At 47.8% G+C, this 12630-nt stretch overlaps 1 protein-coding gene across 1 annotated transcript in view; it reads right to left on the bottom strand.

Annotated features, from left to right (window-relative positions):
• The window catches only part of EPHA10 (EPH receptor A10), a 108499-nt gene that overhangs the window by 81304 nt on the left and 14565 nt on the right, over positions 1 to 12630 (bottom strand). The window contains exons 2-3 of the mRNA XM_077837880.1: positions 9624 to 9688; positions 6844 to 7513 (exon numbers count right to left, since the gene is read on the bottom strand). Of these exons, the coding sequence (XP_077694006.1) occupies positions 6844 to 7447 (604 nt within the window). The 5' untranslated portion in view covers positions 7448 to 7513; positions 9624 to 9688. The remainder of the gene's footprint in view (positions 1 to 6843; positions 7514 to 9623; positions 9689 to 12630) is intronic.

The raw sequence follows: 12630 nt of genomic DNA, 5'->3' as shown, positions 1-12630 counted from the left end.
ATGGGGGTGGCTTGTAATGTGGACTGTCCCTTTGCCATCTCGCTAGCTCCTACAGCACGGCAGATACGAGACAAGGCTGAACTCCAGTGAGATCAGTCTTGCCCGTTAACCCTGAGGCAGACCAAGGAATCAGGAGCATGCAGTACCACTGCTGTGCCTGGACCTCTTCTGCACATAAGAACGGCCACACTGGGTCAGAGCAAAGGTCCATCTAGTCCAGTATCCTGCCTTTTGACAGTGGCCAATGCCAGGTGCCCCAGAGGGAATAAACAGAACAGGACAATTTACCAAGTGATCCATCCCATCGCCCATTCCCAGATTCTGGCGAACAGAGGACACTTCAGAGCATGGTTTTGCAACAAGAGACCATCCCGACCTGTCAAACTGGCCCTTTACGCCAGCACTAAATTCACTTTTTTAACAGGATTTTTAAAATCCTGACAAAGCAGTAGAGATTCCACGTCCCTCCCCAAATTGGTTTTGGTGCCATTATCCCCACAAGGAAGGTGTCCTAAAGCCTGTGGAATTGCCTGCTAATTAGATCATAGCCTCCTGAGGGGAAAAAGATGCTGACTGGCAGGTGATAGAGGTGAAGTAAGAACGACATACAAAGAGGCTATTTCTCCAGTGCCTGCTGCAAGCCCAGCAGAATACTAACGCGCAGCCAGCTCCCACCAGGGCCGTCAAAACGGGGCAGAAATAAATTGAAAAGAAACCTTAGCTACAGCACGAATTTACGTTTCTGTCAAAGAGAAGCGGCTGATAGCTATTTTTGGAAACTGGTCTCCATCATATTAATTTATCCTCTGGTGGAAGTTGTCTCATTTGCAACAAATCTGGCTGGTAAATATTAACCTTGGGCTTTGCTGAAATTCTCCTTGCAGATACAAAGAGGAGAAGGATGGAGAAGATGAAGCAGGGACAACTTTAGAACAAATGGCAGGCAGAGTCTCTACATTAGGGCTTCAGTTACACAAAAGATATTGCATACACTGGAAAGTAAATTATACGTAGGGGCCAAAGCACGTGTCTCATGATATTAAGGGTAAAAGGACACAGCTGCTGGGGAGCCTGTCAGGAAAAAAGCAGGAGTGGACAGGTCTGATCAGCTGCAGTGTAATAAGACCTTTAATTCACTCACTATGTGATCACTGGAGCTAGATTTCAAAATCAAGATAAGCACAGAGCAGCATCTGGCTGCAGCCCTAGCTAAACAAGAAGAATGTTTCAAATGTATTTATAGTGACAGAACCTCATCTTATTTGAGAAGATAGTCAACAGCTACCTCATTCTACCCTAGAGGTGGCTGCATTTCAGTGACTGGTGAAGTGATTTATAATATATGAGAACACATACGAAGTTTGTCACCTGCCTTGGGATCCGTTAGGATGAAAGCAGCTGTATAGAAAGATGAACAGCAAAAATATTTGGATTTATTGCAGCAGTGATCAGTGCATGCTATAAATCCTATTAGTCCTTTTTAAAAAATCTCTGATTACTGTGCTAAACCATGAATGTTCCCTTACCACTACAATAACCTCAGTACTTTAATCACTAGAATACTAGAGCGTTATAATCCAATTAGAACCCAGCCTTGCAAATTCAAGAAGACACAGAAATCCGTTTCTTCCCCACTGAGAAAAGAATGTCTTAAATGAGCTTCCTTCTCTACCACATCAAGTTTAAGCTCTGCATCCTCCCCACCCATTCAAAGTCCATGACTCCGCCCCACTTATTTTATCCAACTCTCATTGTGTCGATCCCCATCCCTTTTGCTTTGCTAGAGATGCCAGCTTTAATGCCCAATTTTATAGCACCCAACTAAAGAGGTACTGATCAGCAAGATAGGAAATAAAACTGACCAGAAGTCTTGACATGCTTCCTACAGACCCCATCGCTCATTTGGTTCACAAGACTCTGATCTGGATGTAGTGCACCATGCTTGCGACCAGGGTCATTGTAGCTCAAGTTTAGAGGTTGCCGAGGAGAACCACAAAAGGATGCTATTGTTGGGGGGGGGGCTATTCACGTGGTTCTCATTCCCTGCCACCATTTAATTTATTTTTTCTTCCTATTTGGAGTTAGAGTTAATCAAACTTGTCTGTCCGTGAGCTCTGTGCACCCAGCACATTACAAATCTAAAACAATAGAATCCGTTCTTCACTTTTACTGTGAGCTGGAGAATGGGGCAGATTTTGAAAATGAAAAATCGATTTATTGGGAAAGGCTCCTGGCTTGGCAGCTACCCGGGTCTGGAGTTAGCTCAGGAGCCAGCTTGTGTCTTGTCTTCAAGGGCTCATTTTTAAAGGCCAGTCAAGAGCAGGGCCAGTGCCACTGGTAAGGGAGAAAGATTCAGCCCTGGCTTTTTCATCTGCAAAGGGCAACACACACTTTCAGATGCATCCAGCTTTAGTTACTTTACCATTTCCTCATTGCAATGAATGCCTAATTCTTCACTCTTCCTACAGGGCGCAGGGCAGGCGCACTCTCCGTTAATGACAGCGTCAGAACCAGGGCGGGCAGGAAACATTTGGAAGAGGGAGTAAAAGAAAAAACATTAGGGCCTGGCTTACGTAGGGGGAGAGGAGCAGAGGCCGAGGAGGGGGATCAGGTCCTGACAGACAGACACTGCTTTGCTCAGCACTCCCCTTTAAGGCTGAATACTGAGAAGAGGTTAACTCCGGCAGAGGTGCTCCAATAATTTCATTGCTCTGTCCGAGCCACAGCCCTGCTGCAGGCTCTCTTGTTTCCACATGTTTTAAAAGACTGGGGCCAGATCCAAGCTTGCATTAGTAGGTGCAATGCCAGGTCAGCTGGGCTGCCACTGCTCACAGCAGGGCTAGATTTGGTCTGGCACGCCATGGCTTTTTATCACCGTACAACTCTGTTCATAATGACTGGCGGCCCTCATGGGAAGAGCAGCTGGGAGGCCACAAAGAGTTGCCTGACTCCTGCTGACCTCTTCATGGAGCAGCACCGGCTCTGATCCAGCTCACTGCCACCTCTATAACCCACTGCCTGGCGCCAAGCAAGCACACAGAACTGTGCCCTCAGCAGCCATGTTTCAGGCACATTTATGGCCTCCTGCCTGACGTGCTCATGTGGCATGGCATCCTCTTACTGCAGAGCCCCCAGGCAGGTCACAGTTTCAGCTGGGCAGTCTGCATGATCCTGCAGGATCTTACTGTGGGGGCAGTTCTCCCTCTCACGCTTGGCACCGCCCCTCCGCGTTCAGAGAGTTACCAGCCCTAGGGAGCTCATTGCAGACGTGATGCCAGGTGACTGGTGGTCCCGTACATGTTACTTCTTCCCAGCAAATCTCAAAACATGAGGTGCAGCCAGAAGGGTGTCAAAGAAGGTCTCGAAGGATAAACAGACAGAGGCCAGGGAGCTCTGAAGCATAACATGAGGAAAGGCCTGGCAAAGAGCAGGGCCTCCTAACTGGCAGGCCCCCATTACACCAGACAAATGGTCTGCCTCGGGCTAATCCCAGTTTAACGGGGGAACTGTCCTTGAACAAAAGAACAGGTACTTCTGGATGCCAACAAAGAGTGAACCAGAGAAACCCATTAAGATTAAGGGCCCTGCTCACAGCCACAGCACCAAATCAGGCAGTGACACTCACAGGCAAATGGAGCCTCAGGGCAATTCATTGCAAAACAGTCAAGCCCCATGTTTCAGACATGGCCCCAGAGGGAAAGGGAGGGGGTGTTCAACAGAGAGGAGCAGAATAGCCCAGCAGGGTTGATGAGGCCCTCTCCTGGGGGGAGAGAAAAGACCATGGCAAACGCTCTGGCAGGCCAGCTCAGTGTGTGAGAGACAGCGCTGCACACTCTCCCCTAGACCCTGGCCTTTACCCCCCAGCTCACATATCAGCATGGTGCCTTGCAACCAAAATGATACCCTGGGAAAGGATTTCTGCTGCCGCTCCCACTATCCCAAGTCAGAGCTGCTGCTCCCCTGGGGCATGCCGGCTTGAGCTGGCCCGCAATCACATGGGCTGGGATTGCTGCTCCCTCCACTGGATTCTCTCCCTCACTGGTAGGCAAACGCACCGGTGTCAGTGATCAGAGTCACAGTTTCACTGGGAAGGAGGTCCTGGAAAACTTTAACCTGGAGTAGGGCCCTTCTCAGAACAGATCTTGGGAGCAAAGCACTGGAGACAGACTTGCTGCACAGCCAGTCGATTTTAACATCCACAAAAAGCCATTGTTGTTTGCCTTCAAGTGAAGCTAATTTTTTTGTCCTTGTCGAAGAATTCCTGCTGCCTTGGATGCTTTCATCATAAATCTTTAACGTTATTCACTTAGCACTATGCTAATGCAAGGCTTAAAGAAATCTCCACTTTTCAAAATTATTTTGATATTTGACCAGACATCAGACGCAGCTCCACAGAGAGTGACTAATGACCTGCTTTCTGTGAATGGGAAAAAAAAACTTAATTATGTCCATTAAATTACTTCAAATATTTTTCCTAAGAGAATATGAATTATTTAAACTCAACACGGAGAAACCTGAAACATTAGCAAGAGCCCTCTGGGACTCGCTATGTAAATTCCCCACTCCAAACAGATGGGAAGAGCATGGCAAGCTGCCACACAAGCACTGAAGCAATGAACAATACCAAGATTTCAATTCAATAGTTTTATTATGGTCTTCTTAAAGAGGGCATTAAGTGAATCACTACTACCAAGAGCACCATTAAAGGCTTTCCCACCTTCCGGAGGAGGAGGGAGCAGAGTGAGATGGCCGACACACTGCATCCTGTAAAGGGAATTTAAGGTTTGCATGGCACCAAGTATTCATTTGACAACTGAACCGTTATCCTTAGGCAGAGCTCACTCTTCTAATACATGGGTGCATTTCTACCAGAGAAATGTTAGCACTTTAGGACATATTTACGTCCTGTCTCCTCTCGCCTCTTCACTGTGTGAGATTTCTGCAGCCTTGCATGGCCTTCCAGAAGTAGAGTGTAGCTGGGGTTTCACCCAATCTGCATTTTCGCAATAGCTACAGAGCCACTGCAATCTTAAAAATAAAGTTACCCTGACAGTCACCAAGATAACCTCAGTTTTAGAATAATAGAATCACAGGGTTTGAAGGGACCACAAGGGTCATCTAACTAACCCCCTGCCATGATACAGGACTACTTGTGTCTAATCCATCCAAGACAGATGCTAGCCAGCCTCCTTTTGAAAACCTCCAGTGAAGGAGCTTCCACCACCTCCCGAGGCGTCTGTTCCACTGTCCTCCTGGTCTTACAGTTAGGAAGTTTTTCCTGAGATTTCATCTAAATCTGCTGTGTGGCAAGAGAACAACTTTTCTCCATCTTTTTTATGGCAGCCTTTCAAGTAGCTGAAGACCGCTATCATGTTCCCCCTCAATCTCGTCTTTTCCAAACTAAATACAACCAGTTCCTTCAGACTTTGCTCATATGGCTTGCTTGTTCCATCCATAGTTTAGCTGTGGGACCAACCAAAGTCAAAGCAAGCTGACCTGGACAGAAAGAGAGAGAGGTGCCATGATTAGGAAGACAAACCAGCCGCAGAAGGACCCTGGAAGCCCGCAGGGAAGACTGACCCCAGCCCAAAGAATGCTCTGGAGTAGGGAGGAAACCAAGGCAAATGCATGAAAAGTTTATTATTTTTGTCTAGAACTGTGTATTTCTTGTATGATTAAGTAAGAGCAATCATATTAGATTCCTGTGCAAAGGCTGTATATGCATTGTGTTACACCTATCTCAGGCCCTTGAAACGTTAACCTGTGGGACCAGCATGCTCATACAGATGGAGTTCTGGAACAGGGTGTGTTTAAGCTTTGGGGGAGTACGGTGGGAGGGGGAGTCAGCACTGACCACAGGGGCTGGACCGTTGGGCATGGAGGCCTCAGCTCACAAGAGGGGTTGCTAGACAGAAGATCTGCATGCTGGGACTCCAGACTAAGGGCAGTACAGGAACTTGTTAGGCCTCAAGCACTCGGGATCCGGCAATTGGTTCCCCTCACAGCAATCTGGACAGTGCCCAAGAGGGGACACTTGACTAGACGTGTGACAAAAGGGTACACAAGAACTTCCTAGTATTTGCACAGATAACACCACTCAAAGCACCACTTGAAATTGTTTGAAGAGATGCATCTTAGTTACTTTGACATTTTTAACTTGATTTATAGAAGCATTTGCTACAATGCTGAGCTGAGATTAGGTACTGACCAAGAACTAAGAAAAAGACATTAACAAAATAATCCTCTTCCATTCCAAAAGCATTTCCAAACACTGATTCCAAGGACAGCACCAGCCCCCTGGCTCACTCAGCCCCTTGGTAATGCTGAGTTTTTCTCTTACCATCATTTTAAAAGAGAGAAACTGAAGTGAATTTCAGCATCATTAAAGTGACACTAGTTAAGTAGGGGTTATATCCATTTTTACAGCTGTCATTAAATGTAACCTTGCAAGCTGTAAAGTCACTGAATTATTAAATTGAGTGCAAAGCACGACAATGGGGACATTAATGTTCTAGAGTCATTTTATGGCACGTACAAAGTTATGGAAAATACCTGAAGCTATTCTTAGATGCTGCTGAATCAGTCGGCACAGTACAACCACCACCACCACCACCACCACCACCACAAAAAACAATATACCTTATTCCCTGGTCCCCAAATAAAACTCTGGTTATTGGATTAGCAAATCATAATGAACTAAAAACACCACAAACACAAGAGTGACAAAATGCAATTCCGTGTGTTTACACTGTGCTCTGATACCAGGGTGCTGGACGCAGTATAATAATGTGACGGACTGATTGGGGCCTGAGATAGAAATAGAGCATGAATGGCCATTTTTACCTTCACACCCATCATCCTTCTCTTCAAAGCCAGCACTACATGTACATTTCCCAATGGGGACTAGCCACGCCCCCTCCGCACTGCAGTGCATCCTGGGAGGACTATCCAGGTCTACTTCAGCATGATTGACGCAGGTGCCCTTAACTTCCACCAGGGTTGCAAATGCTGCTTCTGCCACAGTGTCTGGAAACACCGCCAAGTTCTGCACCGTGGAGAGGCACTTTTTGTAATAAACCCGCACGGAAACCAGAGCCACGCAAGCACCCACATCCTGGAAGCCCAGGTGGAAGCCTCTCTTGCTCAAATGCCCAATCTCCCTCAGCTCTGTGTTCAGCTTCATTTTGCGCTCGCCCAAGTCCCCCTGGGTGAAGCTCTCGTCAGCAGCAATGGTGTCAATTTTTGTATGCTTGTTCTCACGGATACTGCGGCCCAGATCGGAATCTGACTCAACGTAGTAGAGGTTGAAGGTCTCCTTGCATGTGCCAGCCACTCCAGGGATGCTGTTACAGTCCCTCAGGGTGAATTTCAGCTCAATGAAGATTCTTTGGCCACTGCGCCTGGCAATCCAGCCTGTCTGCAGCCAGTTGTTTTGATTCGACTCCATGACGTTGCAGACCTGGTAGGTACGAATCGGCTTGTAGTTTTCATCCACTCCACTGATTTCTTCCCACTATAAAAAGAACAGACACATCTTGATACCCGCTATTTAGTGAGAACCAGTCTTTCAAGTAAAGCCCCCTCCATACCAAGATCATTGTAAGTACAGTCACTAAAAACCCCTTAACCTATGCATCGTTATAACAGGCGTTAAAAAAACCTGAAGCCCACAGAATACACAAATCCCAACACAGCCACTCTGCAGTGTTTTCCAATTTCTAAATATTTAGGAGGGAGAAACACAGTCAGTAACAGACAATGGACACAGAATTTAATGTCTAAAAAGGATCTAATTTCTAAAAGCCAGAGAAGTCTTGTCTGCTAAGCTAGAGGCAAGGTACACTATCCCCCAGTTCACTCCCGCAGGGCCAGGGATGGCATTCCCTTTATTAGTGACTAATGTCATAGTTAAGTGTATTATCAGGGCCAGTTTCCAATCCCATTTGACTGACCTCTTCTCTCCAAGCACCAACCGAACTGTTCTGAAGGTGGTGACTGCCAGTCTCTCTGCAACTCCACTGGCTTTAGGTCATAGGCTGTATTTTAGTATAGCACAGCAGTAATTACAGCTCCCCAATGAGGAAACTACCCTCCTAATTAGAGAGCACCAGAGGGGGAGGGGAGAGAGTAAGGAGAGAGGAAGTGTCAGACCAACTTCTCCTCGCCTGTCATTTGGTGGGCAGGAGAAGGAAGGACTCCACCCTCCCTGACAAGAATGACTCCGGCAACGCTGAGCAACTCAGGTCAGAGTGAGGAGCAAAGTCCCCAAGGCCGGCTGTCTCTCACGGCTTTACCTTCCCGGACAGGTAGTATTTGCACTCTCACCCAGAAGCAACTCACACTGCCAAATATCAAAAGAAGCTAGAGATGGCTGGTGATGAAGGAGCCGGGTGCCTCAAACCCAACAGGGACAATCCCCAGCCTGAAAGCAGGCCAAGGACATTGATTCTCTCAAGGAACAAGCTCACCCAAGTGTAAGTGAAGTGGCATTTCCCTGCAGTGGCCAGGAAAGTGCTGATTGATGAGATGGTGATTAGATCATCTTAGCCCTGAGAAGGAAGTGATCTGAGGGCTGCTCACAGCAAGTCCTTCCACAGGTGGCAGAGTTTGCAGTGAGATAACCAAAGAAACCCCCTAATGGAGTTCCTTCCCAGCCACCCACAGCTCCAGTCCAGCTGACCCCTGAGCCAAGCTCCAAACATGCAGAATCACTTCTGACGAGGGAGTTAAGTGCAGCAAGAAACATCTGATTTCAGTGATTTGCCCTTTCAGGTGAAAGTGGGCCCAGCTATAGACAAAGGCAGCAATGCAGCCATTCACTTAGACAAACTATAAATCATGCAGGAGTCACATATACGTATGGGGTCAAGTTCCCCAAGAATTCCAGAGATCCGGCCCTTTCTGCTCATCGGGGAACTGAGTGAATCCTTAAGGCAACTGGCCTGGAAAGTGAACTACAGAGAAAAGCTTTAATTGACTTGAGTTCCTTTTCTTAGTACAAGAATGCAAAACGCATTGTCATGAGCTACGCTCAATCTGCAGTGTTCCTCTGACATAATCAATACACTCACTCAGCTCCTCTCCCCAGCTGTCTGGGATTGACAAACATCACCGTTCATGTCACAGCAGCATTGTGTCAGCTTGTCAAGCCTGCTGTTCGCATCACAGAGACGTGTCGCTGCTTCTTAGCTCACCTCTGGGATCTGGATTTTAAGCAGAATTTTGTCTACCCATCATTCTAACGCTATTAGTGGCTGAAGGCAGATACCTATCTAGATGAGCAATAGCGAAAAGCAAAGGCCCTCCACAGTACAGAGCATTTGACACCCCTGAGGAGATCATAGGGATCAAGAATTCAGTCTTCACCTCCTTGAAGGGAGTGCACCAACGAATGCACTTCCACAGGTGGCATTACTCAGCTGCTGAAGCTAGTTCACTCGAGCCATGAAGCCTTTCCCACAGATACAGACAGCCTGGAATCACCACGCAGAATCAGGAGACACGTGTAGGAGGAGACCACTGCTAGATGCACACCATTGCTCTAAATCAGAGTTAACCAGGCTGACCGGGGTGGGACGGGTGAGTAATAGCGACAGAACATGTTTGCGTATGTTTTTACTTACCCCATTCGATGGGTGCGATGTCCAGCCCAATTCGGCCTGTGACTCCTTAGAATCCAGCAAAACAACTGCATGGGAGACAGATGTGTTAAAAAGTGAATTTATAGAACTCACACCCATCTCAACCACCCTGACGAACTACACTGAACATCCAGCCTCTGAAATGACCAACTGGCTCGACCATTTGGAAACGGCATTTGGATCACTTCTCACTTTTAAAAGGGCACAGTCTGCCTCAGACGTACACCCCACTGAGCAGTTTCACAGGAGTGACGCTGCCATGCTCTAAAGGAGACCTTGAAAGAGTTTAAAATCCCAGTTTGTCACCAGCGGACACTTGAAATGTAATGACGACAACTATCAGGGCGTAGCCGTGTTAGTCTGTATCCACAAAAACAACAAGGAGTCCGGTGGCACCTTAAAGACTAATGATGACAACTGTCACATCTTCAAACTATTTCAAAGGCCATTTTGCCTTCCCTGACCAGCTGAGACCCGAGCTGCAGGTTCTGCATTTGCTTACTTCTACTGTGCCAACAACAGCAGCAAAACTGCCAGAGGGCATGCTGCTTTGGGGGCTGAAGGGTCAGCAACTATCGCAGGGTAACCACAGAGCCCTGAACATGGGGCAGGTGGGGTGAGAAAGACAGGGAACAGACCATCCAATATTTTGTTACAAACGTGTAAGTGAATTGAGAACTGTTAAGTTCAAGAACTTACTACAGTACAGACCCGTTTACACGCAGATGTCGGGAGTCAAGCCGTCACAACTGCGTGTTAACAGACCATGGGTTAAGAGGGCCATGCTGAAATAGCGTCCCAAATACTGCAGGCCTCTGTTAATGGTGCTTTGCAAGAATATAAATTCAAATGTGTAATCTGATAAAAACATTGCTACTACTACATAGGGGTGAAAGTAACTCAGGACACTTACCGGTATGGGGCAGGGGCAGCTCTGGCCCCCGGAAGGGGCAGGGCCTCCAGCAGAAGGGGCGGGGCTAGGGGTCAGCATCCCCCCAGCCAGCCCTTCCAGGCCACCTGGTCCGCGCTGCCCGGGGTTCCCGTGGTGATTTAAAGGGCCCAGGGCTCCCAACACCGCTGCTGCGGTAGCGGTGTCCGGAGCCCCAGGCCCTTTTAAATCGCCAGTCCCGGGGCAGCTGCTCCCTTTGCTCCCCCCACCCGTCAGCAGCCGACGGGGGGCAAAAGGGGCAGGGACCTTAAAGCGCTGCAGGGTCCTTTGCCACGGCAGCGCTTTAACGTTGCTGCCCCTTCTCCCTCCCCGTCAGCGGTAAAGACGTACAACACGTTTCCGCTCCGCACTTCCTGTCGATTGCTATGTCAGCGAGTTAGTGAGCAAACCTCTAGCACCACATAGCAACTTCCCGTACCGCATGTTCACGAGTCTCGCGTGTTAAACAGGGAGCACGGGGAGGCCTGGCGCTACCGCACGTTCAGCGGATTCGCACGTAAACGGGTCTGTACTGTACTGCTCACGTGGAGCCTTTCATCTCCTTTATACAGTCTTTCCTGTGTACCTCCGACAAGCCAGCGACGGCAGAGCTCCCTCACCAAGCTTCAGCAGCCCTACCCAGCTACCCTGTAATCGTAGCTATGAGGGTGGTCTATTTTACAGCGGCAAGAACCACCCCAGGATACACATTATAGCGCAAAATTACATCTCAGTGGTGAAATGCTGGTGTCACTGAGGTCATGGCAAAAGTCCCACTAACTTCAATGAGGCACAGCTTTCATCCCAGAAGTTCAAAACACTCAGATACCATGGTGATGGGCACTAGTAGAAAAACCTTTAGCTAGCTAAAGACACCTAAGCATTGGCCTCTGTGTAGTGCCTAGCCACACAGCCCTTCATACTACAACCAAAACATCAGCCAAGGGACATGACTCCCACGTGTAAGTCTGGTCTAGAAATATCATGACATTACAACAAGTGATTTTCAGTACTACTCCCATGACAACCACTTGACATTAAATACCACACTGAAATTGACTTTAATGCTTGAGATTAGGTCAGGTTAACCCACCCGGCTCCTTGGAGCAAAGCACGGTGTTCCACTTTACAAACATCAAAACCTTTACAACGGCAGAATTGCTGGAAATTTCCCCACTTTCTGATCTGAATTACTCAAAAGGGGTTGGGCGAGGTCAGTTTCCGACACACTGGAAAATGGTGCTGCCTTTTCCAAATGCACCATTGCCACCACCGGGCCTCAGATACTAGATATCATTTTACACTAAATATGAACGCCCACTTCGATTCCCCTATGTAATGGCCAAACACCACAGGTCACCAGCAGGGACAGATCCTGGGATGGTCGAGATGACCCAGCAGGTCTTTTCTACTCTCAATAGCTGTAGTTTCCATGCCGGGGATATACCAAGTCATTCATTTGTTCCAGTGCAGAAGTGAACCAGCTCTCTTGGCAGAGTACCCCGAGAAAGGCAGGGTCAAACTCACTCCCCCGTCTGAAAGTCATAAAGACCCCGTCTCTCTGCAGTGGGATTCCCTCTAAAACTAACAGGGTATAAAGGCTAATCTCCTACAGGCTCATGCCAAAAATAATAGGCTGGAACCATCTGCATTTTTATCCCAGTGATAAACATTTCACAGGTGTATGTGTGGCACCCGGGCCTTTTATCGGAAGAGACTATCACCAGTAGTCATTAAAATGTTCATTTTTAACACCCACTTTGGAATATAAAGACTGTCAAACATTTAAACGGATAGAATGAAGATATTAAGCTCTCAGGAATTTATGGCTATAACTTCCGTCACAGACAAACAGAGGGTAGCTTGTTTATTCAGTTAACAGACAATAATTAAAATGTTTTTTTTCATTACGGATTCCCTCATGAGTAAGGCTGCATGTCTGTCATGGAGGCCATGGAAGTCATGGATTCTGTGACCTCCATGACTTCTGCAGCAACCTGGGCCAGCAGCAGCAGTTTGGGCGTGTGGGAGGGGGCTCAGGGCTGGGGGGGGGGTGGCGCT

This window comes from Eretmochelys imbricata, chromosome 19 (assembly GCF_965152235.1).
Source record: "Eretmochelys imbricata isolate rEreImb1 chromosome 19, rEreImb1.hap1, whole genome shotgun sequence".
Lineage (NCBI taxonomy): Eukaryota > Metazoa > Chordata > Testudines > Cheloniidae > Eretmochelys > Eretmochelys imbricata.
The sequence above is the reverse complement of the archived record's forward strand: the minus strand, read 5'-3'. Positions and strand labels throughout refer to the sequence as shown.